Source organism: Apus apus, chromosome 6, assembly GCF_020740795.1.
Source record: "Apus apus isolate bApuApu2 chromosome 6, bApuApu2.pri.cur, whole genome shotgun sequence".
Lineage (NCBI taxonomy): Eukaryota > Metazoa > Chordata > Aves > Apodiformes > Apodidae > Apus > Apus apus.
The window spans coordinates 12,059,471-12,086,990 of record NC_067287.1 but is presented as its reverse complement, the minus strand read 5'-3'; the positions used below and the strand labels follow the sequence as shown (position 1 = coordinate 12,086,990).

The 27,520-nt window shown below is 42.3% G+C and overlaps 2 protein-coding genes across 6 annotated transcripts in view; one reads left to right on the top strand and one right to left on the bottom strand.

Moving 5' to 3' along the window:
- Window positions 1–17,790, bottom strand: part of HSPBAP1 (HSPB1 associated protein 1) — a 36,348-nt gene extending 18,558 nt beyond the window's left edge. Inside the window, exons 1-2 of one of the 5 annotated variants that reach the window (XM_051624239.1) lie at window positions 17,636–17,790; window positions 5,375–5,560 (exon numbers count right to left, since the gene is read on the bottom strand). In XM_051624239.1, coding sequence (XP_051480199.1) covers window positions 5,375–5,560; window positions 17,636–17,672 — 223 coding nt within the window. In that variant the 5' untranslated portion in view covers window positions 17,673–17,790. Of the gene's footprint in view, window positions 1–5,374; window positions 9,923–17,208; window positions 17,553–17,635 lie in introns of those variants that run through there. The other 4 variants (XM_051624242.1, XM_051624241.1, XM_051624238.1 and 1 more) reach the window with 4 other exon arrangements.
- Window positions 17,791–17,806: 16 nt separating this feature from the next.
- SLC49A4 (solute carrier family 49 member 4) overlaps window positions 17,807–27,520 on the top strand; it is a 71,763-nt gene continuing 62,049 nt past the window's right edge. The window contains exon 1 of the mRNA XM_051624243.1: window positions 17,807–18,539. Coding sequence (XP_051480203.1) covers window positions 18,203–18,539 — 337 coding nt within the window. The 5' untranslated portion in view covers window positions 17,807–18,202. The remainder of the gene's footprint in view (window positions 18,540–27,520) is intronic.

Below are 27,520 nucleotides of genomic sequence, written 5' to 3'. Positions count from 1 at the left end.
AATGGGACTAGGTGGTTTGACTCTGGTCAATAGAATGGTTCTCATCACTTAACTCATAATTAAAGTCTGAGAGTATTGCATTTTCACTAAGGTTTAAGGGAATGGCTGCTGCCTTGAACTTGCTATGAGGTAAAAGCACACCAACAGCTGCTGTTGTTCATGTGCCAGGCACCCTTCAGCACAAGAGCTCAATAGTATCCCCAAATTCCCTGAACAACTGAGAGCCTGTCCTTTGCTTCATCTCCCTTAAGTGTGAGCTGCAAATGTGCACACAAGTATTTCTGTCCCTTTTATTTTGTCACCACGGATTTATGTAGATGGTCATGTTCATCTTTCCCTAAAGCAATAACCAAATCGGCACAGTAAAGCGTAGGAAGGAAATTATGGAGCCACATGTGTGCCAATGATCCATTTAAAATGCTGTATGTCCTTATTTTTCATTTGGGACTGGCAAAAGCATATTGCAGTGTTCCTTGGCAGACATGAAAAGTATTTACCAGCAATGTTTTGCTCCCATCATGCTTTGGTCAGACTGACTGATACAGCCTTTCAGCTCAAGGCCAGGTCACTTGGAAGGCCTACAAGATAACTCACATCACAGTGTACTTTAATTGTGGTTAATCAGAGATTTTAATTTCCTACAGCTGATAACTGTGCCAGCTTCAAAGAGGCATTTCCAATGTTAAAACAAAACAAAACAAAACAAAAAAACCAAACCAAACAAACCTATAACTACTACTTGGAAAAAATTTACTGCAGCCTGCATAAATGACAATGGCTGAGCTGCAGTTTAACCTTGTGTAACTTGCATGGAGCAGCTCAGCAATGGGATCCTTTCACTGTTGTGCAGCAGCAGCTCTTTGTTCTTTACCACACTCATTTTGTTATTGCAGCAATTCCCATAGAGTCTCATACATTTGTTCTTACTCCCCTCGGGCACGAGAACAGCTTTTACAAACCTTTATCGTTATCTTTTTCCTATTTTCCATTGATGCAGCCTAGGTAGTGGTTTTCCTTCCCCTCACTATCAAATTCATTAACTAACAATGTCAGATAAGCCCCACTATTCAGCAGCCCACAACCTGGCTCTCTGCAGTAGAAGGGCTCCTGACCTAAGAACTGCAGACCAGGGACAAAGATGGCCTGCAGTAACAAACCTCCTGTATCTGAGTCCATGCCTGAGTTGCAGTCCAATGTCCCCTCCTGACACAGTCACTAATGCCATGCATATCATTTTACTAAAACATGATCTGATGGAAACATTAGATAAAAGATACAAGCATTGCTGAAGGTGGCTCAATATCTGCATTATTCTGATGAGAACAAACAGTGCTTAGGACACTGCCTATTTTCCAAGATAACTCAGGAGGAAGTGCTTTAAAGGAAAGAAATATGCTCTTTCTCCCCCAGTATATTTCACTCTGAGCTTCATTTAAAAAAAAATCCAACTCTGAAAGGCAAGACTATCTTCTAGGGCAGAATCTCCTCAGGGCAGGGTTTTTGGTTTAATTTATAACTTGTTCAGTGCTAAGGCATGGGTGCTTATGGAAAAATAAATAGTAATAAAAATGTATTTGGGCAACCTAGACATGGCTTAAATGGATTTGTAGGTGTAACGAGGGTGAAAATGTTAGCAATGGGCAGCTGAAAGCAAGAAGATTATTAATCAGTTTGTTAATACTTAATGACTAAAAGCTGAAGGTGTTTTTTAATTGATAAATTGTAGAGTAAGCCACATCTGTTGAAGTTACCAGTTCTGTCTGATGACATGGGATCTGAAGGCATGACAGTCCTCCTCCCTCCCACCTAATGCCACAGATTGAAACTGGAGGGAAGGAGAAAAGGAAGAAGTGCTTTATGGAGGAAGCAGCCCCTCTCCTTACTTAAAGTCTGGTCCTGACAGACACCAAATTCTGTTCTACTAAGAAAAACAATGTTTGCAATGTATACTAAGGGAAATGTAGGGAAAAAAAAAGGATAAAGCCTTAGAAAATACCCTAAGGCCCCAGTAAGAATATAAGCAAAATATCTCCACCATTTCTTTAAACTTAAAAGAAAATCAAATATCTACTCACATCTGCTGGGGAATTAAAATTATTTAAACTAATAATCCAAGCAAGGAATAGCCTTTTAATCCTGTAACAAAGCACAGGCACACTCAAAACCCAAAAAAACCTGGCCATCCACATCCAACTTCAATAACCACCTCAATATGCAACATTTATTCAGCATTTGGTATTTGTACTGTACTGTAATTTCAATTACTGAGCCTGCAGCCACCTTTGCAGCCTCTCTCTGTATCAAACCTCAGAGGCTTGAATCCTTTTGCTGTCCTTAGTGGCAGAACCTCTTGGGCAGATGTCCAGGTTGCAGCCCAGTTCTCTCCAACTGCATATCTGACAGCATCAACTCTGTCCAGCAGCTCTTGTGACTCATAACTGATCAGCGTGACAGCCTCTTGTTCTCTCCAGCTTCTTCACAGTAAACTCATTGTTTATTCATTTTACTACAGAACCAAAGAAAATGCTCAAAATAAGAACTGTCTGCAAAAGGAAATCAGTTTTGTGTAAGCTTTCTTCTTCCTTTGTAATTGTGGGTGTGCTCCAGGTACTCATCAGATAGATGGGCTATAATGATGCATTTTCTCTGCCAGAAACTCAACTTCTGTAGCTGCTGCCCACCCTTTACACCCCCTCAGAAAAATAAATCTTTTAGTATGGCTGGAACTAGTTGAGTAGGGATTTCCTGATTAATAGCACGTTTGCTGTTCTTGTAATGAATAATGGTATTCTCTGGAGGCATCTTACCTCTCTTGATGCTTAATCCTCTGATGATATTTTTCCCCTCCTATGGACACATACTATTTAACTTGTGTAATCCAACAGAATACTAACAAACACACAACCTTAGGTAGGTACAAACAATTCCCACAAATAATACTGCTAGCTTCCCTATTTTCCATACTTCAAATGTGCCTTCCACATTTATATGCCTCAGGAAGTTCAAAATCAGCAAGAAAAGCAAATATAACATCCAAGCAACTCCCATCAAGTTGCACCATTTGCAGTTCCCACTTTTTTATATTAAGGAATCTTCAGTTTGGGAATCCCCACCCAGGCTGCAGATGTAGCGCTAAAGAAAGATGAGAAGTTGTCACAGTAAGAGGTCTCAAATAATTTTTTATCTTCCAGATGAACCTTGTGGTTTAAATAATTTCACAAGCTCTGAGGCAGTCATTTCAGTATCACACCAAAGTATACCTACAAGCAGGAGAACAGTTTCTTTCCGTTTCTGGCTCAGTGGAAGGACTGGGCCCATCTATTCTTGAAGCAATTAATCTATTGTAAACATGGTAGGAATATTCAGAGAGATCAATATAATTTTAGTTGTATTCTCCTGTTGTTTCCTTTAACCACATCGCTGCCTCCTTTTCACCTGAGAAAGTTAGCATGAACAATGGTAAGAAAGAGAGGCCCTCACTGAAAACCAGTGTTAAACATGCAAGAGTGAGATCAACCATCGTCCAAATGCCAGTGGCACAGGAAATGTATTGCATTATTTCAGAGTGAGATGGCTTGGCTAATGGCTTCACTAATACATCCTTACAATGCAAATATGTTATAGCATCACAGGTCTTATTCAGTTACAATATAAACCCTGAAGGCTCTACTCATCTTCTTGAAGATGACATTTCTAGTTCACATTAGCATTTAATGGAGGTTCCTGGAAACAAACTGATTGCTGCCTAGGGACTGATGCCTTTGGGAAAAAGCAAAATTCAGATAGCTGCAACTTTAAGACACAAATTCCAATTTAAATCCGCTTTATACCCCTAGAGACTACAAGTTATTGTTAAGTGATGACTCTTATCTACTTAGTTGATACCATCATTGTTTATCTATCCATCAATCCCATCAGAAGCTTTCCTAGTTGGTATACCCAGCTGGCTCTGAAAAAGTCCCTACTAATGAATAGAGACTAGGACCTAAACTATTCTTCTACCTGGTAAGCCTTGAATATCACAAGTGAGATCCATTAACAAGGTAGCAAGGAAAATGTCGTATAAATGCAATGGCCTCCCCCTTGGCAACGGGAAGGCTTTTACATGTAGTGCAAGAACTGCCTGATACCTACAAAGACACTGCTGTGAAGATGTCTGCCAACTTAATAATTCTATACCTCAGTTATGCCATCTGTAGAAAGTGAATAAACATCAGTTTCCCTAAGAATGGCATAGGAATCATGAATCCATGCTGGCAAAATGCTTTGAAATCCTAAAATGCCAAGCATTTTCCTTTTAACGCTTCTGTTTCATCACTTGTCTTGCAAAAATTGAACAGGAAATAATATGGTCGTGATGCTGTGAAGAAGGAAAATCCCACACAGTGCTGTTAAGTAAGACAATGTGATATAATCCTACCACTTTCATAGGAACTGGCAGACCCTCATCTGGAGTATTTGTGCAGATCCTGCATTCCAAGAAAGAGGTAGTCCAACAGAAGGTTAGAAGAGTGCAGGAAGAATAGCTAGGTGAGGTCTAAAAACCCATGACTTATAGTGAACATTTTTTAAGAGCTGGGCTTGTTAGACAAACCTTTAGACAAAAGGGAGAAAGTGTCTGGCAAGATATATTTTGGTATGTGGCTGGGAGGGCAACTGATGTACAGGGCATGAACAAAGCAATGCATAACCTCTAAAGCGGATATCAGGTTGCCACCTTGGGGCATATTTCCTGTGTCTTCCCTCCCTGGTATGAAACTCTGTGACTCTGACAAGAATTGTGTGGCTACAGACAGAAATGAAGCTGTAGTATTTAAAATCAAGTGCAAAGATTCTCATTTTCCCATGGCATGTTCCTAGATTTCTGAGTGAATCCTGGAGGGTTAGAGGTGAAATTATTGTATTGGTGTCAAATGATTTTCTTAAAGCTTTATACTTCCATAGCATCTTTCATCACATGACCTTAATGTGTTGAAAACCATCACAGTCCTATAAAACCTCTGGAGAAAGGTGAGAATTTTACAGATAAAAAACCAAGATAGACTGTGATTAGCCAGTTTTTAATGCACTCACATAAACTCAGCTCATGTGAACAACTGAATCCTGTACAAGACCACGACCAAAACCACACACTACAAAGCAAGAAAACAGAGAAGCTTGAGTCTTATACGTTAGTGTTCCCCACCAGACTTCCTACTAAGAATAAACATGCAAGAAAGGAGAGTTCTACTCTTGGCCAAATCCCAGGTCCTAAAAACAAAGCCTGTGGTGAAAAGCAACACATTAGAGTGACGAGTAATAACAGAGAGGCAGAGGATTGCAGAACTTAAAAAAGATAGTTGTGACATGTAACACCCACCCACCTCAGTCTCACCTAAATCCACTGTCTTCAGGCCTATCCTAAACTGGATTTTCTTTCCACCCAACACCGCAGAAAGGTGTTTTGCATTCCAGTGAAGGGCTGGCCAGTCACCAACCATGTTACAGAAGACTGCAGGTTGCTGTAGAGACATCACAATTTCCTTGGTTTTCTCAGGAGTAAACGGTTTGACATCTTCACCTATGTAAAGAAAAAAACAGCTGTAGAGAGATGATTTACGATACATGAAGTGATATCAACCATCTCCCACAGCACAGAAAACATTCAGGACTAACACCTCCTCTGTTTATGGTTGATATTTCTCTTATATTTGTAGATTTTTTTGAAGTCAAAGTTCTACTACAAACACTGAAAGAACATCCTTACAGTAAATTAAAGTAGTGTATTGGCACCCAAAATGTAACAAATAAAAACAGGCAGGTGCTTAGAATTTTCACATATAGCTTAGTCAATAAAGCACTCTAGCCACATTGTTTAGAATTAGGCTGACAATAAAAAAAACCTTATAAACAACATCTACAGTTTAGAGAACATAACTTTTATGAGTAATAGTCTTTCTGCATGGGATTCTCTCCAAGAAGTCTAGTTCATTGTCAGAGATAGCAAAGCAGGTTCCTGTGCACTTGATGTAAACCAAGGAACAGCCTAACCCAAACAGCAGGTATTAAAAAAAAGTTTTAAAATTTCTTCTCATCTACAGAATTTTAGAAAAAGGAAATTGTACCAATCCAAGAACTGAACTAACCCAAGATTTCCATTTACTCCTTTGCTGTTTAAAGATTTATGTGCCCCTCTGAAACTGTCAAGCTGAAATGCTGGCAACCTGGAATAAACTTGGTGCTTTCAGAACAACTTTCCTTCAGGGACATATTGAGAAGAAAAACCTGGGTTTTTTTTATTTTATTTTTTTTAAACTAACAACTCCATTGAGCTGAAGCAGTGGACTACAACTTCAAATCATAAAAAAAAAAAAACAAAAACCACCAAAACATTTATTATTTTAACCTCTATTGAAGTTAACTCATCCAGAATTTGCATCCATATAACACATATAATAGCAAATCGATAGGTATGGTTCCCCCATGACTCCAAGCAGCTCATTAAAAACAAACAAACCAATTCAGTCACTCTATTGAGGGGTCAAATTATGGTTTGGCATGCGTGATGGGTTAAATCAATACAGGACAAGAAAATTCCCTTTACTGCTGGGTGCTAATTTTGCCTCTCACTCCTCCCCAGGCATGGGTGGTAGGACAGGTGGTGAAGAACCAGCCAGTCCCGCATGGGGCAGCCCAGCATGACCACCTGGGTGAAACACAGAAGACCCACCAGGAATAAGGTCACCAAGAAGGTTTATTTTGGATTGTTTCAAACGTAACAGCTTAAAATAAATATATCTATGCTGAAAGGTAGATGGCAGGAATAAGAGGAGCCCTGTGCATGCTGTATGCCATGTATGTCTGGTAACTTCTGTGAGTCCCCCTTCTTTTCACAGGGTTTATACTCCAGCATAGCTGGACTCTTTTAGTTTTCTAAATTAAGCTGCTGTTTCCACACAAATTCAGTAAGAGGTATCATGGTTGGGGTATCCTACCTAGTTGAGGGGTCCTTCTCTTATGGACTTCCAAGGAAACTGAATCCCTCTCTCCTTTAACTCATGGAAACTCCATCTTGAAGCTTTAAAACTAAAGACCTCCAATATTCTATCTTCACGGAATATAAATTTTTAACGGCTTCCCTTTCTCAAGGGTGATGACAGGAGGGAGTTTGGGGTTTGCTTTATTTCCCACGTTTCCTCTCATATGCAGAGCAACACTTGACAGGATGGTGTTGCTGTGACACAGAGATGTCTCCGACACTTGGCCTTCAGTCTTGAGCTCCAGCAGCTAGCACAAGCAGGACATAAGGTCCTCACAGGGACCTTATGTCTTCCCATATGGTCTTTCCTATGCCCAGCAGGAGGCTCTGGGGGTTTCTGAGCAATAGGTTAGCATACCTAAAGGGAGCAAATCCAGAGAAGGCAGAAAGACATGTGCAGACACAACAGAGGTGCTGGTGCAGCTACCAGGAGCTGGCTGTAGCATGGGAAGAGGCTAAAGCTCAGCATGGTTTTTTGCAGTGATGCTATTCAAAGACTAAGACAAGACTCAGTCCAGATCTGAACACTCCGAGGAGGATCTATAAAACTTCTATCTTTAACCAGTGTAATTATAATATCGTAGAGGTGGCTTTCAGGATGCAGGAGCTGGCTGGCCTTAGATACTCCTCAGATTTCCCAACTCATAAAAATGAAATTAGGCTAAGTTTATCACCACATGGCTGTCTACTGACTACTCAATTGCGTGGGTTGTTTGTTGTTTTTTTTTTTAAGGGCAATACATTTAATTATTTTAGAGGATGCAAATCCAAAGAAATGCAATTGGTGGCACTTCTTGGGAGGATTTTGTAAAGCTGAGTTTTATTGCAAAAGCTTCAGGTTTATCCTGTAACTTCAGTCAACAGTTGGGATGTGTTAAAAAAGCAGAAATTGTACTGGAAGAGACAGGAAGGCTCAGTGAAGTCAACTGTTGATTCTGTGTGGCTTTCTAACGTAATTTCCACATCCATATTGTGCTGTTGAAAGGTGTGGTTTTAACCACAGTAACTCTACAGTGGGAAGCTCAGAGCTCAAGCTACTGGGGAGAGTTGGTATCAATGCCAAACAAAACAAAAAAACCACAATCAGGCTAAATAGCCTTGCCTCTACAGAACATTAGCTGGAGAGTTTTGTCATGTCACGACACTTTATTCAGTTTTAAATCTATTTCCCCCTAAAGTTTAGAGACAATGAAAGAGCACCCTCTGTCTTAGGAAGATGCTAATCACTCCTATCTTCAAACAGTAATAAAATCACTGTTAAATGAGAACATATCTTCCTGATGCTGATAATCACATACAATATACATGATATAATCAGCAGTGAAGTTTGAAACGTTTCAGAAAATGTACAGCATCAGATAAATGATCATTAGGGTTGTGTTGGTTGTTTTTTTTTTTTTTTGCAAAGACAAATGGGGAGTCTTGCCAATTTTGTGCAAAGAATCTTCAAGTGTCTTGATTCAGGTTTATATATTCTTTGGGGAGACCTGCAGCTAGCTAAACACAATTATTTCCCCATAATGTTTGTCAATGTCCTGGTTTGAGCCAGTCATGCATATCTAAATGCTTGTTAGAGAAAAGGCATGGGATAAAGGTAAATATCATATACTACACCAATTAGATATTATGATAATTTGGAGAACTCTGCTTATGACCAACAGAGATTTCTGATGGACCTGTAAACTGTAGGAGTGGTAAAAGGTTATTAAAAGTAACATCTGAAGATACCTCTTGAAAGACAGATTAGCAGAAAACCCTGTACTTTACAACAACAACAACAACAACAACAATAAATATTTTCCTTAGTTATTGTTATCAAAGCTTCACCAGGATCTCTTCAGCTGGGCTCTTGCTTTTCAGTGTTTCCTAACCTGAAACTGACAGTAATTGATTCCTAGGCAAAACCTGAGGTTGTATGGCACATATACAGGCATATAGTTTGGACAGAAGAATTTGTAGAAGTACAAGGCATATCAATAAAATGTGTTGCAAAGAAACAAAATGTCCATGGCACTTCTTGGGCATTAGACATCAAATTCCATTGGGAGATTTGGTAGCAGGAGAGAATAGAAATGCATGTGCCCTTTGAAAATCTCTGTTGAAGTCTTCATTTTCTCAGTTGTACTCTGATCCAAAAGAGAAAAGGAATGCTGTTAAATTAGTTCTTTCCATCAGGGTTAGCAAATGATGTGGCTTCCCAGCACAATAGGAAGCAGGAATAATTTGTCTCATGTTTTGACTTTACACAAGGCATGTATAGAATCCAATCAAGAACTGAAAAACTGAAACAAGTTATAGCTCAAGTTTTGTAACTGTGACAGCTTACAAAATTGGCAGAAAAGAAAGGTGTTTTTTTAGAAAGGTAACATATGCAAAATAGAGACCTTCCAATTAAAAAACCAAAGCTCTCCAGTCATCTTTACATAAAATGTTGTCAAATATGAAGTCTTGTCCAGACTTCAGCACTGAGGGCAGGTAAAAGAAAAGTGATGAATTAAGTATTTTACAGTAGACTTTGCTTCTAAGAGAGAAAATGCTTCTGATTAACAATTTTTCTGAAAAACTGAGTGGGGTTTGTGAATAAAGAGTTTAGCACAGCAGGCAGCCTGCTGAAAAGTGGACTTGATCGAAGTTGTTAAGAAGTGTACTGTCATTAAGAAGCTAAATGTACTGGATTCATTTAAAATAATTTAGCAAATTAGAAGAGTTCATTAGTGTGTGGTAGCTGGCTTCTGCCAAAACACCCTGCTGCTTAATTATGATATTTAATTGAGAGGTATTAAAATTATTTTATAAAAGAGGGAGTACAAGGAAAGCCCAGTAATATATTTTGTGCAAGCATCATCAAATTGTTTTTCTTGCAAATCTGTAATGCTTCATCACCCTTATTTCTTAAAAAAAAAAAAAGTTACAAGAAAAAAAAATATTTTGCAAACATTAAGACAGACCAGCCAGGCCACTAAAAAAAAATCCACTAACCTCTAAAATCTTAACTATCGAGTTACTAGGAGTAGGAAAAGAGAAGGTATGGAGAAGGATGGGGAAACTCCCCAAACCAAAGAGAAGTGACTTGGTTTGGAGGTCAGACTTAATGATTTCACAGTACATTAACTATGTAAATTAAAAAACAACTTTAAAAAATCTGCATGCGATTACAGCGTTATGCACTGTAATCAGGCTGCTCTGGGCAAACAGAAGGCGTTCAAATATAGACGGCAGCTCTCAGGATACAGTGTATCAACATCTAGCTGTTACTTCCTGACCAGTTCTTGCAGTTACTATTATTTTTGACTTGGTGAATGTCAATACTGCAGATGTAGCACAGCCTGGAGGAGGGTATCTAACCTAGATTTGCATAAATATTTTGGCTACTGAAGGATACGTAGTAGTTGGATGGAGTGTCTCAGGACAGACCAGTCCAACACATCTCTGAACTGGTAAGACTGTCACCTGAAGGTTACTCTGGCAGCCTGAAGTCAGCACATCCGACCTCGCCCTCCGCGTCTGCTACTGCAGAGGGAGGGGAACAAAAGAAAAAGAGGCCAAAGCAGGAATTTGTATTTCACTCACTTCCAAGTCCTGCTGCAGCAGGGCTGAGCATCTTATAGTTCTTCTCGCAGGAAGCTTGAGTGACTCAAGACATGAAGTAAGAGCATCAGCAACACCCTCAAACTGTCCTTCTGATACAGAAAAGGAAATAGCTGCCAGACTTCTTAGGGGTGGAGTAAGATGCTAAGCCCAGAAGATAGCACTGGGAGGGACTTCCTGTCCCTGCTCTAAATGACAGCACATCATCTCAAGCATACATTTATGAAATTCCTTCTTAAATCCCCTAGGGCTCTTCCTAGAAAGCACTTCCTGAACCCCTGGCCAGCTTTTGCCTGGCATCTCTTCTCCTCCCATCCAGTAGTGCACTTCTAGAAAGCAGTTGCCTTGATTTTCATCTAACTGGATGTTGAATGGCCTCAGATCCTCTGGTCTCCTTTAGGAGAAGAAATGTTTTTCTTTCCCTCCTTGTCTTTACAGCTCCTGCCTGCATCTTCTGCCATTTGCAATACCTCCTTCTGGTCCCACCCCCCAAGCTCAGGAAAATGTCCATCAGGACAACTGACAGAAGTCAATACTAAATGTATTTCCAATTAACTTTGTGAACTTCTTATTAGCAAAATTGCTGAAAGCAAAGTGAAGCACAATGAAATTGCAGCACTTGTTGGATAAATGGCACTCAATTTTATTTTGAATGAAAAGACTATAGTCTTTGACCGAAACCTTCCACTCACTATAAAGCAGGAGAGACTGCTATTCCTTAAGCTAGGCTGCTACAATTCCCCCCTTCTGTCTTTATGGGGTGTAAATTACACTCACCTGCTGCTGAGGAAATTTAGCAGCAAAGCCACTTCTTCCCAATACCCCACCTGCACTAACATACACTTCTCAGAATATTTCCTAATAGATAGGAAATTTAATATAAAATGTAGTACTACTACAGTATTATGTTTGAAAGTAACAGAACTGGCACATCAGGAAACTAACATCTGTATCTCTAAGAAAAAAAAGGAGAATTTGTTCATGTTGTAAGTAAAGTTTATTTCTGTTTCTTTTTCTACTCCTTGTTAGTAGCAAACCTGAATGCACTACTCTTAAATTGATGAATACGCTATGCAAAATGCACTGTCAGAAACTGTAACCATTTATGACGTTGTTGTCCTATCCTGCAAACTAATCACAAGAACTTGAAAATGACAGCAACAAAATAATCTAAATCTTCTAACATTCACCATTTTGCCATAAGCTATTGTAGTCAATAGCCAATAACAGTCTATGGTATTTTTAAATTATGCTTTTCCCATAAGCCATTGTAATAAATAGTCAATAATACAAGTGAGCCTTTTGAATTTGATCCACAAAGGGGCTATGATTTAAGTACACATGACTTTGTTCACTATTATACCACGTAAGATACAAATTAGGGTTAATGACTGAGTCAATTAGAGATATAATTGTCAGAATGAAATTATACTTTAAAAGAATAGAAGTATTTTTTAAATTACATAAATTATTGAATTGAATAAAGCCAGAGAGACCCAGCATGTGAATCTCAAGAACAGTTTCTGAACTGCACAATAACCAACACAATCAGGGTATTAGATTCAAGGATTGCCATTATTATAGGAATGAATATTTAACAAAAATCATAGCTATTCCACCGGTTTGCTTCATTCAGTTTCTTTCAGCACGGGTAAAACAAACAGAAGTGAGTTTAATGTTTGTTTTAGGTTGCTGCTTCTCTTTAAAAAGGTTCTCATGTAGCAACATGAAATTTCCCTGTGAGAAAACATTAACAGTGTATGTTTTGATTCTTGGAATTCATATAAACAATGTAAAATCTTGCTTTGACATCATGTAGAGCTAAGGATACATGTGACCAAAGCTTACCAAAATGTGAGATACCAAGTTCTTCTAATTTAATTTACAATCCTATTATTTCATTCATGTTAGTTCTATTTTTAACATAAATATTAAACATAAAAGAAACTCTGCTTTCACTGTAGAAGCACAGCCTTGTTGCATAGAAGCTTATCTTTCACAACTTTATAATACAACAAGCTGCTGCTAGTGGTATCAAACTATCTTTACCATCTTCCCTCCAGAGATTTTTCTTTCTCTTTTCTGTTTCAAATTACAACTGCCTGCAAAGTTTCTTTATCTGTAAACACCAAGAGCTAAAAATCAAAAAAGATCAAAGACTCTGTAGGCCCAAATCTCCACTCAGATGTGCGTGAACTCTTGTTCTAATAAGCTGCACCTACTTTTCTGGAGACTGAAGGTGACCTTTAATTTTAGAAGAAACCATGGCAGTGCCGCTGCTTTGAATTTTGGAAGCTGCTTGTGATATGCAAAAACTTACCAATGCTCAGCATTTGTCAACCTACTAATATATCTAGAAACGTCCTTTCAGTAGAGGAGTTTCAATATTTTCAGATCCCTTTTAAACATTAATGTGACTATGTCAGTCATTGACTAACTCAATATTAGAAGCAATGACGTCTTCTATATCCAGTTTCAAAAGCACATGGTATTTAGAAATTTAAGATAACCCCCTGAACATCAGCAAAACAGTAACACTGGAAAGGTTTAAGTTGCACTTTTACACCAAGACACCCAAGCTGTCTTACTATTGCTCTGGTTGAAAGATGCAAACAGAAACCAGAATCACTTGATATTGTATCTACTCCCAAGAGTCTCATTGTGTCTGTGATCACAAACGATGGTGTAATTTAATCTTAAATGATATGCCCCTATTCGGAAAAGCATAGACATAAATTTAGCCTCTTCTTTCTACAGCATTACATGATACAGCATTTCCAAACAACATTTTGTGAGCATCGTGTCTTCAAATGGACCTGATCCCAAACACCTACCCAGAGAAGATCTTGAGAAGATTCACCTGGTGAGCACATGGCATACCTATTGTATGACAGCCAAGTGTGACTAGCCATAGCAACAGAAACAACCTCCCTAATGCCTACATCATTAGTTACATCAGAGCAATAATTAAGTTACTCCTTGCTGCTTTGATGTAAGAAAAATAGGAGAACAATGACAAAGTCTGATCAGAAATGAGAAATGTTCACCAGAGACATGATGGACAGACCAATACCAGGAGCAATATGACTAGCTCTTCTTGCTGGCACCGGAGAGAGTGTGGTCTGCATTGAGGCAGTTCAAGCAGACTGGTGGAGATTTTCACCCTGCCCTGTCACTCAGTTCATTTCCATCATTCTCAAGTTATCAAGGCACTCTTTGAAACTGGATTTCCCTAGCACAACTTTGGCATGCAAAATACTCTATAAATGTTGTTTGCAGTTACTTGCAGAGAGTAGCCCTGAATAAAATGAAAGAAAGAACACAGGGACCATAGACTGCTGAGGCTGGAGCTCTAACAATACCGCTCCAAAATATCTAAGACCCGGAGCTGTCCAAGTGAGGTAGGGAAATATCCATCAAAATGAGCTTGGATGAAAGACAGCATGCAGCTTCCACTTCCCCTTCAAAGATACAATAATCATCTACATGTTCATTGTTAAGCAAGTGATGAATGGAAGAACAAGCAGAAATGGGAGTAGAAAATGCTTTAAGTGGATTCAAAGCCAAAGTCTAGTGTGACTTTTGCATATTCCTTTAGAGAGACAGTGAAGAACCTAAAGTGTGGTCTACAGTGAATCTGGTGAGATGTCTTTCACTGGCCAATCACAAAGGTAGACTCTACAAATACAAGGAGCTACCCCACATCTCCCTAAAGGACTTTGCAATCTGCTCTGGCTCACCACAAGCCTTAAAACTATCTCTGTTACAGTGCCTACTTTGCAATGTGGATATACACAGCTTGCAATCCAAAGGTAAAAATAAGTGCCCACTGGATAATATTGATGTTTGAACTTAAGAATAAAACTCTTCAGCTTTTATAAGCTGAAGATGTGTTTGTATTTTCATTTATTGTTGTTAGAAAAAATAAAAAGGAAGCACTGTAAAACTGTTTTCCTCCTGAAATACAAAGCAATCATTGTATGACGTTAGAGCTGGAAGTCTATCTGCCACTCAATAAAAAAGAAAGGTGAGAAAAGATGCTGACATGTACAGAATACACAGATTGGAAGGTGCCCAAACCAAGCCCAAAACAGAGCTGATCTGAACTTTTCTTCCTAAGTAACTAAAAGGAAAGGATGTCAAAACTTGCTGAGGGAAGAACAAGATTTGTTCACACCTCACAGGCTCACCTTCAAAGCTGTTGTTCAAGACAGGGAGTGTAAAGAAGAGAACATCTCCCTGCTTCACTACTGTTGTTTATGGCAGCTCTGAAACGACATTGTCACAACTCCAGCTCAAGTCTAGAAGTTGAGGGAAATACCTAGAAAAGAGGCCTCTTTTTAGATGCTGGAAGAAATATTCAGAATTGGCTAAATGCCACTCTTGAATCTTTGAATGAATGTTGAGTCCTGTCCATTTTGTGCCAATATACCTCTAGCCTTCAGAGGCTATGTGATCCATTGCTACTCCTCAGATTGCAAGCTATGAGTTGGCATGAGGACGTAAAGATTGTACACATGATGTTAGGAGTTGTTGGGAGAGAGGTGTAAGAAACAAGGGGGTGCTGGAGTTCACTGATTCTCTCTAAAGAAAGTAACTTGGAGAGAAAATCTGTCAAAAACCTGCTGTTAGGAGAAAGCAAAATGACGCTACCTAATGTGCTAGGAACTGGGGGTTGCACCATGGGGGAGATACTCTCCTAGACTCAGCTCAACCACTACATGATTGATGTGTTTAAGCTGAATTAGACTCTTCAGATGCCTCAATGTTATAACACACCTGTCAAAGTCTTCAGTTTATCTTACTGAGCCAGGCTTAAATCAGCACAGTCTATGTGCTAACTCATAAGTGGATCAGCAAGGCCAGGCCTGCCTCAGCGATGGGATGAGCATTTGGCAGCAATAACAGCTTCAGCTATAAAGTTTTTATCTATAACCACTGGTCTAGCAGAGCTCGAGGCCACCAACTCCTCGTAAGATGGATTCCAGAGGGTCTTAGGCTGGACACATGCAGATAAACATGGAGATACAACCACCTTGAGAGCTTTTAGGTTTGAAATGGAGGCACCTACCAATGGATATGCTCTCATGGTAATGCAATTAGTAACTGGATGGGCTTGTGTGTCACAGTTTTGGATCTAGGCACAGTGAAGTCCATCCAAGCTGTGCTACAGGCATGAAGGTTCTGGGCCAGGAGACAAAATAACCTTTCCACTTGCCTGAGTATATGTGTGCTTCATCTGATAATATTCAAATCTCTTTAGTGACATTATAATGAGGTTAAAGCCAGAAAAGATTTCCCCACCCCAAATATTACAAATGTCAGTAACGAGAACAGTAAAAATGTCACCACACGGAGAAAAGAGTGAAATTAGCATATTTAGAGAAGTATTATACCCATGAGTGAAATAATGCAATCAGCTAGCTGCAAGATAAAGCTAATTTGGTTTCCAACAGTTTATCAACAATGCACTGCTCCTTTACATTAACAAATTTAAATGGTACCATATCCTGCAAACAAGAATAATTCACACAGAATATTACACTGTGTTAATTAAATAGCTGGAATAGAAAAGGTCAGGCCATGAATGAAAGATGCACATATGGGTTGTGAAGCTATGAAAAGATGGAGCAATTTCAAACCGAGCAATTAAAATAAATTATTTAAATAATAATTAAGTCAATAGTGATTAATGCTAGATTTTCTGAGCCTACGTTGACAGCTCCTTTCTTAGGTTGCTGTTTCTCAGAAATTTCTCTTTCCTGATGACTCATGCAACAGTCAAAATATCTTTAAACCCATCATAAGATGAGGTGGCTTGGGTAAGTTATCAAGGAGTTATTCTGCATATTTTTAAGTTTTCATTTTACTGTGCAGGCAGTAAGAGGCAAGTTTTGCAGTGGAAGGACACTGCAAAGCCCCACCTGCCTTATTTCTGGATGGGTCTCCTGCCACTAGAACAAACAAGAAACCCCCACAATCACTACAGCTAATTGAAAAATGTTTTAAGACAGATTTATTTTTTTCCCCACTTTGTTTACTGTTGCAAATGACAGCACTTTGTCTTTGCCACGATGCCACCAAATCAATTACATTATAGTAGTAACACAGCCATTGTAAATTGAAGGAACGTTTTGGCATGGGCTAAACTATGCTGAGGTGGCAATGTATGAAAAAGACCTAGTAAAACAGGGAATTAATCTTACTCAGAGCCCCAAGGCACTACTGGAATACGCACTGGTCACAATCAAATCTGAACCTGGTCCACTGTTTTCACTGTATTTTATTTTTGTCACTCCAGTTGCACACGGCAAGCCCAGGCCTGAGCCTGCTGCTCTCGGCGGGACGGGCCCCACGTGCGAAACCCACACGTTCGCTGTCCAGCCCCGCAAGGGAGCTGGGAAACTGACTCGGCTCCGAGCCCAGCCCGTGCGGATCCCCCTGCTCGGCTCCCAGGCTCCGGGACAGGGCGCCTGAGCAAGCCGAACTGAAGTACCTCGTGCTTTGGTGGTTTTTTTTCTTTCAGGGAAGCTGAAGCACTGTGCAGCACACGAGCCATTAATTTTCTGGCAAGGGCAGACGGCAGATACGCAAATACTCACCCAACCTAATGGAACGAATACTACTTCGAGCTATTTAAACGGTACAAGCTTTGCAGGGAGCGTAGCCCGCACGGTGGCATATTCCGAACCTCCTTTAGAACGGACTTCGGGGCAGGCTGCAACCGAACCTCCCGTTTTCCCTCGCCCCGCTGGGGGCAAGAGCCGCTCCGCGCCCCGGGCAGCAGGAACGCGCCCCTTCCCCCGCGGGAAGGAGGGGAGGCGGCAGCAGCGCAGCCCCGGCGGGAGGGCACCGTCCTTGCGGGGGGCCAGCCCGGCTCTGCGCCCGCAGACCCCCGCCCGAGAGGAAAGCCTGGGCGGAGGAGCTGAAGGAGAGACGGGCCCCCCCGCGCAGGGCCCCGCTCCCGCCCCGCGCTCCTTCCCGCCGGGCCCCGCTAGGCCGCAGCGCGGCGGGGCGAGGGGCACCTACCGGGCGCGGCGGGACGGCAGCGCTGCGGCCCGGCCATGCTCCTCCGGCCCTGCCCGCGGGGCGGCCCTGCCCGCGGGGCGGCTCTGCAGGGCCTCCCCCGGCAGCACGGCCCCGGCGGGCGGAAGGGGCAGCCCGGCCCGGCAGCCCCGCGGCGCGGGGCGGAGCCGCGGGTGGCGGCAGTTCCCGGGCAGGGGTTCCCCGCGTCCCCCCCGGTGACACCCGGGCGGCCCCTGCGCCCAGCGGCGGCTCCTGCGGCCAAGCCCGGCTCTGCCTCGGCACCCGAGCCTCCTCTCCCCGCCGGCCGGCAGCAGCAGCCGCGGGCTCCCGGCGCCCCGGCCGCGGGGCTGCAGCGCCCGCCGGCACGGGCAGCTCCCCGCGGGCGGCGGGCCCGGCTCTCCTCCCCGGCTCCGCTTCCCTCCTCCCTTCGCCGGCGGAGGAAGGAGGCGGCCGCCGGCCCTGCCCGACCGCGCATGCGGCTGTGCCGGGCCGGGGCAGCGGCGCCGCGCTCGGGGCTGGAAGCCCGGGTGTCCTTTCCCCCGCGCGGCCCCCCGGGCAGCGGCCCCGCAGATGGGCCTGGGCTGGAGCAGCGCGGAGGAGCGGCAGCCCCTCCTGCCGGCCCCGCCACCGCAGCAGCCGCGGCGGCCGCAGGCGGGGGGCCCGGCGGGCCCGGTGCGGCGGCTGCCGCCCTTGGCGGGCCGCGTCTACGGGCGGCGGTGGCTGGTGCTGCTGCTCTTCTCGCTGCTGGGCTTCGCGCAGGGCCTGGTGTGGAACAGCTGGGGCCCCATCCAGAACTCGGCCCGCCTGGCCTTCGGCTTCAGCGGCTGGGACATCACCCTGCTCGTCTTCTGGGGGCCCATCGGCTTCGCGCCCTGCTTCTTCTTCATGTGGCTCATGGACAAGAAGGGTGAGCGGGGCCGGGGACGGCGGGGGGCCGGTGGGTCGGGACCCCCCCCGACCCGCTCCTGCGGCTTGCCCCGGGCCAGGCGGGGAGGCCGAGCCCGCGTCCTGCCGGGGCCGCGGCGGGGCCGGGGCCGGGGGCGGGAGCGCAGCCCGCCCGGGGCTGCCCCCGGCCCTGGGGCTGGCGGCCTCGCTCCTCGAAAGGGGTGACTGACGCCTGGTGCGTGCTGTGTTCAGTACAGCGCACACACGGAACAGCACATCAAAGGGCATTCGCCAGGCAGGTGCTTAAGCAGCTCCCAGAGCGAAGAGGTGTTGCTGCATCCCCCGCCTCTGAGGTGTGGGTCTGGAGAGCTGGCATTGCCGTCTGGGTGTGTGGCCTGGAGAGGGTCGTGGCTGCTGCTGGTGAGCTGTGAAACAAACACCCGTGGTGATGTTTGGGTGAGGTAACGTCAGCGCTCAGGCTGCCGGGGCGCCAGGTCAGTTGTTTGCTTCTGGTTGCGTGAGGGAGATGCGCAGACAGTGACATAAACCAGAAGTTGTGAGCAGTGGTTTCAGGAGGGAGGCACGAGGGACAGCTTCCTAATGGGCGTTCGGACGGTTGCGCCTCGATAACAAACTTCTGGAAATGGCGTTTATCTCTGGAGCGCTTCTCCAGGGGCTGTGTGGTTCATTTGGGGTCACCCTGGGGACTGCTCTGGTGAGGTCAGGCACCTCTGTTTGCAGATCTGTGCTGTCGGCCTAAATCCACTGGAGCATTTAGTCTTTCAATTCCTGTTTAAACAGGCCTCTAAACAGGAGATAGGAGCCTCCATACCCTTGTGGCTCCTGATGTTAAGTGCTACTCGTTCCATTTATTTAGGAATTAATAGCTCATTTGTGGGGAGGGAAGTGGGGGAAGTGAAGGCAGACGGGGAGGAAAGTTCTAACTGAGAAGGTTTGTGTTTTGAAATTGGAATTGCTTTTCCCAAAACTGATGAGGCATTGGGGGAATAAAATCTATCGGGCTGAAAATACACTCTCCAAATGAGTCCGTGGTGGCTGTACAGCCAGTCTCCTCTCAAGCAATTTGGTCTTAAGTTGACAATGTCTGTCTAGACTGCTGTATAATAGTCTTGTTAATTATCTTAAAATTAAAGTAAGTTATTTTGTTCTGTACAGTGAAGACAATGACTCTGCTCGTGGTATGAAGGAAATAAAACTAAAGTTGAACCTGTGCTTGTAGAATTGACTCTATTTTTGTTTTTTCGCTTTCTACCAAGTTGATTCTGAGTGATGCAAAAAAAATACTGGAAAGTTTTGAAGTAACTCATGGAAGAAGAAACATTAGTGGTTTGTTGCTCCTCTAATGTGATTAGTAGGGTAGTTGCTGGATTTCTTGATTTCACACATTGCTTGTTTTAATGAGAATATATATATTAGTATGTTCCTCATTACTTTTACTGATTGCTTGGTTTTTATTTTTTTTATTATTATTATTATTTCCATGTTCACTGGAGATATACCAACTATCCCTTTGGTCTTGCTTTGTTGCTTTCCTTATTGAGAGAATTTTGGTTGATAGACTGAAATAGAACATCTTGACCCATTGGATTTATGCATAAGGAGTACATAAGGGCTCTGGAGCACGTTCATTGCACAGCAGCAGGTTTTGTGGGGGCCCTGTTGTGTTTCATGCTGTTTCCTGAGTCCAGATGATTCCCACAGAGAATGTGCTGCTGTTGACTTTGGAGGTGATAGTGAGATCCTTCCAGTTGGTGTCTCATGGAGCGGAGAGGAGAGCCACTGCTGGCCGGCTCTCCTGTGGGGCACATTTCCACATGTTGTGGGGAGGTATCTGCTCTTTGAAGTACGTATGTTCCAAGAGGAGTGTGACTCTCCTACTTTGAAGATGTTAAGTTGGTTGGCTGTGACCTTGCATTGCACTTGCTTAGGGATACAAACGCTTGTGGTTACACCAGTTTTACTCTCTGTACCAAAAATACAGAGAAACTGAACCACTTTCTCTCCTAGCTTCAGTCATCTGTCATTGGAGTTAACTAGTAAAGGAACTGTCAGGATAAAAATGTATTTGTGAAGTGTCAACATGTAAAACCTGGTGTGTATCAGAAGTATAACACTGTAGATGGTGCATGTCAGAATTTGAGAGGAGATTCTGCTTTGAGATAGACCTGTACTTCACAGTCAGAGGCACATCTGACTGATACCGATATGTAGCCGTCTGCTGTCAGTTAAATCTGAGTTTGTGTTATGGTGCTTCAGATGTAGTCCAAAAGTATTTGTCTTTTTGGTTCTTAGTTGTTCATTGTAGCATATACTTTGAAACTTAAATCTGTTTCCATACAAAGCTTCTGTTGTTTTATTTATACACCTATTTCTTATTTCAGTACTGCTTATTTGATCATTGTTGGGGTGTTTTCACCTTTTAACTAGTTAGAAGTTGAGAGATTGAATATTAAGCAACAGACTTGTTAATTATCATTCTTGAAAGAAGCATTTCTTGGGCTGTGTGATTCAGTTCCATCACAGCTTTTGAGGGAAGTGTGAGGTCCTCTGAGAAGAGTTTATTTTAAGTAGAAGGTACGCTAAATAAGCTCCAAAATTGTCTGTTCTTCAATTTTGCATAGAAGGCAGCCAGGATGGAGAAATTACATGTTTTGGGGTTTCTAGCTTCAGAGAGTTTCTTTGAGTGCCACAAGTAATGGAATTGGAGAATGAGAGGAACATGGGCTGGGAAAGGTGTGAAGATGGTGGGTTTTTTGGCTGCCAAGGACATATCTGCAGGAGACACTACAGGCAGCTATATGCCTCCCCGAAGAACTCCAGTGAACCAGAATGGCTTTTGGTTTTGGAAGCAGCATAACAAACAGTCATGGTTGGCTAGGCCCACATTCCTGTAGATCTATAGGGACTTCCTGATATTTAGGAAATTGAGGGTGAATTTTCATCAGGAGAGTAGTGATGGTCTTAGCGAGGCCGTATTTGTGAAAAATCTTACTTGGGGGTTAGAACAGATGTTAACACTGCATTTTAAAGGCACTGGAGAAAGACTGGATTTATCTGGTGTTTCTGTAAGGTGTGTAAATGGAAAGCTAGTTCCTGTTTTTTGCTGAGCTCTTCTTGTTCTCAAAAACGCATTCGATTTCAGGCGCTTAGCAAGGCTCACATGTCACAGCTGAGAATTGTTCTTTGGAGTGTGAGCCTGGTTCAGGTTCCTGCCTCCCAGCTTCCTCTAGCTGAATGGAGCCTTCTGGAGTGTACTTTTTCTTGGGAGCCTGGGGGAGCTTTCCATGCTCCTCAGCTGGGTGCTGCAGTAGGGACAATGGTGGCATCTGTAACCTTCCAAGTCCTGTTCTGTGATGGGAGCATGTTGAAAGTCAGGAATTAAGTTTGTGTGCATCATTGCTGAGTATGTGCCATTTTAAAGTAGGTTTGAAAAGCCTTTTCCATAAGTAGTAGAACTACAGGTATTGTCATAGCTGGTTGGTTTCTTGCTGAAGAAAAGTCAAAAATGGTGTGTGCCATGGAACCACATGTGTCTTGTCTGGTGCATTTCTTCAACAGTAGGATTAGAGAGTCCTTGTTTAAGAGATAATTACCTTTACAGATTCAATAAAACTGAAATTAAGTGGAAATTACTTCAGTGTGCCATTGCATAGACCCTTGTTGTTTACATGATTAAATTTAGCTACAATCTGTCACATGATGCCTGAGTGTTTATGGATGTTTTGTGCCGTGAGTGTTTCATTTCCTGGGAACTGTAAATATCAGCATACAGAACTGTTACAATGTTTATATATCTAACTTGAAATTGAAAGCTTACATACTTCAATGGATTTGGTTCACTGGGTTTTTTTTATTAGTTAAGTTCATAGTTTTAAGGTGAGACCTAGAAGGAATATGTAGTGTCAGTCTTCATTATGTTCCCATATAAGCAAGAAGAGGCAATAAAGGATGAAATACTTTATGATAACTCACATTAAACTAATTTAATGTTAAGGTGATATTTTCCATTAATTTTTGGAATACAGTGAACACAGTTTTATATTGAGTTTGAAGAAATGTGACATGTTACTTGTAAAAGTGAAATATAATCTACTTAGTGTCCTTTTTTATAAAATGGTATAGGCTTGCATAGGTTGCACAGGCATTCTTAGTAACTTCTTTGTGCTGAAATTAAATTTACGGTGCATTGTTGCTGTGATTAAATTATGAAGCAGAGAAAACTTCCATAATCAGATTTTTATTTTTTTTTTTTTTAATGGAGACTGACTTGTCTGTTGAAGCCACAAATGTTTTCAGTTGTATGAATAGTTATTCCTTTCCTGAGCATCAAACTCTTTACTTCATTGCTGTCTCCTAAATCACACTTCTCAGTTTCCTTTTCTGAGACACTTAATAGTTCTTAGTTCTTCCACCTGGGAATTTTGAGGTTAAATGCTTTAATAGTCTGACAAAACAGACATGAATATTTAGTATGAGTACTACATCAGGCCTTACTACTATAAAAATGTCTTAATAACTGTTCTCTGTACAAAATAAACTGCACATGATGGATAAAGAGAACTCTGCAGGGCAGCGTTGGTGTTTGAAGTTCCCGGGTTGTCACTTCGTGCCATGTGCATGGAAACACTGATTTTACTTTCAAAGGATGTTTAGACTCCTCTAACTCGTAGCCTGGGGTCATTGGGACAGAAGGGAGAAGGCTTCAAAGTGAACTTGTTCTCACCTTAGCTTTTCATGTAGGAATTGTGTTTGAAATGTCTTTGGTTTTGAGAGTTGTGAATGTGGGTAGAGAGCAAAAAGAAAGCAGGATGTTGTTCAAGAAGTCAGTGGAAACATGAATGATCTGATGGAGACAAGAGATGGGGAAAACATTATTTCTTAAATGTTTCAATTGGGCTTGACATCATAGGGTCCTTGTGTTTAATTCAGGCTCTCAGTCAACATGGTAGTAAATATAAATCAGAGCATGATACTAGTAACTAAGAAAAACTCCAGGAGGTCTAGTTGCTGATAGGTATCACTGTTGGTATTGATGGACAGTGTGAAGTACTTCTGCATGGTAGTACTCACAGGAACATGCAGAGTTTTTAATTGAAGTGTTCATAGTTCTGTCATGTCCCAAGTGTTCATAAACACATGAGTTCTGAAAAGAAGGACAAAAATAGATAAATTATAAACCTTTAAAGTCTGAGAGTTTTCACCCTGTGGCAAAGAAACACATTTTCATCTCCTTTTTTGGTCATGATCTCAGCAGTATGCATCTGAGATAAGGAAAGTTGAGCTGCAAGATATGTGGTCGATATTTCAAAATTGCTAATTTGATACTTCACAGGTCAATTTCAAGCACGACCCTTAGCTAAAGATGCCTAGGATAAGACTCTGTGTAAAGCTGTAAGACTTTAATATAATTTGGTGAGATCAAGCTAGAAGAATTTGCATACTTCAACAATAGAAAAGTTTTGTACAGACATTATGGTTTTGTGAGGTTAGCAAAGCGTACAGGAAAGAAATACCAGTGGGAAAACTTACAGGTATGAAAATGTGGGTAGAATGGGAAGGAGCCAGTGAGAAAGGAAAGTGTGGTGTTCCTGGTGCTCCACTGAAATCTGCTAGGTTTACAGAGAATAGTCTCATAAACAACTGATTCTACTCAGTAGCATTTTTCTTAATGGCAAAGGTCTTGTTAACTCCAGCAAGAACAGCAGAAGGATCTCTTGGATTTAATGAAAGTTTAATGTTAATTTAGTGCTTCAGTTAAAGTAAAAAGGGGGGGTGGGAGGGAGGAAGAAAATGCCTTAACTCACTTGAAGTGAAAGTCATATATATGTAGTGAAAAGGCGAGTGTGAATGCACTTCAGCCAAGTGCAAAAGAAATTTGAAGGAAAATACCAGTTTTGCCCCAATCTGTTCTCTCCCATCCTGTGGACATACTCTCTTACATGCTATGAACAATGCATATTTCACGGTCTTATAAGTGATACTGATCCACTCTGATCAAATTCTGTGGAAGGGAGTAAATTTCCTAAGCTAGCAAATCTTGTAAGAGATGAGCAGAAGTATTGTTTTTCATGTGGAAAGATGAAAGAAGCAATTAGACAGCTGGATATAGGTAAATCCCACTAGAATAGATATTTGATAAGCTTGATTTTACAAAACTTATTTTGATGAGTTGCTGGTGTGTGTGTTTGTGTAGACAGGCTTTTCGTCTACACCATCAGAAGGAAAGAAAAAGGCAGACTGAACCAAATTTAGCTTTTGTTCCTTAATTTTATGTACTGTGCCTGCATGAAACTCCACAGAGCATTGGTGCAAGCGCTTGCGGGAATGAGGACTCATTAGAGAATTGATTGGCCCACCCTCACTGGAGTCAGACATGCTGCAAAAGACCACTTGAGATACACAGAGTGATTAGCAACATGGAGGGGTTTAATTAGGATCCAATGAGTTGTATTAACTTGATGCCACTATGATTCATCATAGCAATACTGCCTTGATTGTTAGCAGCACTTCCTAAACCTCCTGATGGGCCAGGCTGAGTTTAAAGCATCAATCACGGCTGTAGACAAGTGTCCTCTCTGGACCTCTTTCTGGGTAGATGGTATCACCCTAGTCTCTGCTTTGTACTGTGTTTCCACAGACTTTTCTCTTTATACTACTACCCTCTACACAACTCCTGTGCTCTTTGCACTCTGTGCACGCTTAGTTGCAGCTGCAGCACAGGTGCTAGGGCAGGTGTTTGAAACACCACATACTGAGAAATATCAGGAAACTGTCTGCTGGATTTAAAATGAATTTTTCATGATGGAAAGTTAAATCCTAACATGTTTGCCTAGCTCATGTGAGAATAGTAATGGCTGTGTTATCTGAGGATAACATTATCTTGAGGCTTTGGTGCACTGACCGTACAGGGACAGGAAGTGTGGGCTGGGTAACTTGCTCTGCCTTGATGTTGACAAGTTGATGAATAGGGGAATAATTTACCAGTGTAAAATATGATCCCTTAGTTTTATTATGCAGCTGTTAACACAAGCAAAGTTAAAGTACTTAAGCATCACAGAACTGGGTCAGGACACAGCTCTAGTTAGGAAGATATTTTGTCTACGGTAGCTTTTAGAAGTTGGCTATAAAGAGTATACTTGGGCAGCTATGCACTGATATCTCTGTTGTGTGCTCATGTATTTTACTACCCCTTATAATCTTCTCCTGACCCAAATCCTTCCTCTTCTCACTTATCTGCCTTGCCTGCATGTCTCCTTGCTGTTGTGGTGTGCCCATCTTGTCCTCCAGCTTACCTCTGTCCCCCACTTCTGCTTGTTGAGGTGTAGAAGAGGTTGGATATGAGAAGCTCAGGGCTCAAAGGAGTGAAAGCCCTTGGAAGAAGAAAAGCCCTTGGACTGGTGGGAAAAGATAGAAGAGGATAGAGGAGGAGAGGGTGGGACAAGGTAATGAGTGGTTGAAGCACAGGAGATGCAGAGACAGAAGCAAGATCTGGAGCTGGAAGGCAGGGAGTGGTGGGGATGGCGAAGGTGGAGGAATGAGCTGAGTAGGAAGCACAGAGGGAAGGATGCTGAGGGTCTTCCCCCATGAGCAAGAGGCGGTACTAAACAGGACCTAGTGTGGTGAGCAGCAAATGATGTGGGTGGTGGGTGCCTGCGCAGCACCCCGGCTGCGGGTCAGCAGACACAGCTTTTGTGAGCTGTCTTGAGAAGCACTGTTCAAACCAGCAGCTGGGAAGTCTCCTTGAACACAATTGAACCATTTGCCTTTTCTTATCCCCAACAAAGTCCCAGTCTTCTGCCTCTGCACAACCCAACCTGTGAACCCCACCTGCCAGTGCCTCTTCTCAGCCGGAGGGTGCGTTCGGTCCTTCCTTCAGCCTCCCCTTCCCCAGGCACCCCTGGCCATGGCTGCCTGCTCCCTGCAGGGCTGCCAAGGCAGAGGAGGGAGGGTGGCTGGTTCTTCCTCTGTGGGTTTGGTGGTGACCCATGACTGGCCTCATGATAGAGGCATGAGCGGGGTGCTGGGGTGGATGTGGCCATTCTGGCTGGTGACTCTCCCCTTCTGGAAGGCCTTGTGGAACGGGACAGAAAATGCTAAAATGTTGTCCACTGTCTTGCAGCATTATAGAAACATTTAAATTTTGCTAATCTCTTAGAAGCTTTTAAGAGTTTGGCAGCTGTGCTTCAGAAAGGTAGCTGGTCCTAACTTGTACAACAAATGACAGCAATAATTCCACTGTTGCTGAAGTCCCCTGGAAGTAGTAAAGTGTTTAGGAAAGTTATATTGCATTATTTTTGCTAGCTGTATGTTTATACTGTATTTATAATTCCTAGTTATTAATTTATACTTCTGTTAACCTGAGCTCCTCTTTTTTATCTTTTTGGCCTGTGAAAGCTGAATCTGCTTTCTTTAAAGAAAACTTTGAAGAATTAATATGATATTGTTTGGTTTTCCTATCAGAAGAAACTACATATGAACAAAGTATGAAAGGAAGACAATTTTCATTTGGTAATGCTGAACTAACCCAGCCTTAATGATTTCTGAATTCCACTAACGGCGTTACCATTGCACAAACAAAACAAATTCATTATTTTTGCCCAATGTTGCTTTTACGAGTTAGTTTCATGTTACGTTTTAGGAGTGAAAAACAAACCTGAAGTGAATGCAAAAATGAGGTTCATTAGTTGTTAATAAAGTTGGGATATTTTCTGCATTGCCAATTTCTACCTTTTTTTTTTTTTTTTCCACTTTTCTAGTGAGAAATGCTCTGCTTATGGGAAAGGAACCGTGTAGACCAGTGGTATTTGCTTTTCCTTTCACAGCACAGGTCCTGAAACAGTGTTCCTTGTTGTGAAAATTTGTAGTCTGACACTGCCAAACAAAAATATTTGGCTTCAAACCACCCTAAAAACAATGTCAGTGCTGAGATGAGCAGAAGTACATGTAAGAAACATGATGCTTCAGTAATTCTCTGTTAAAGTA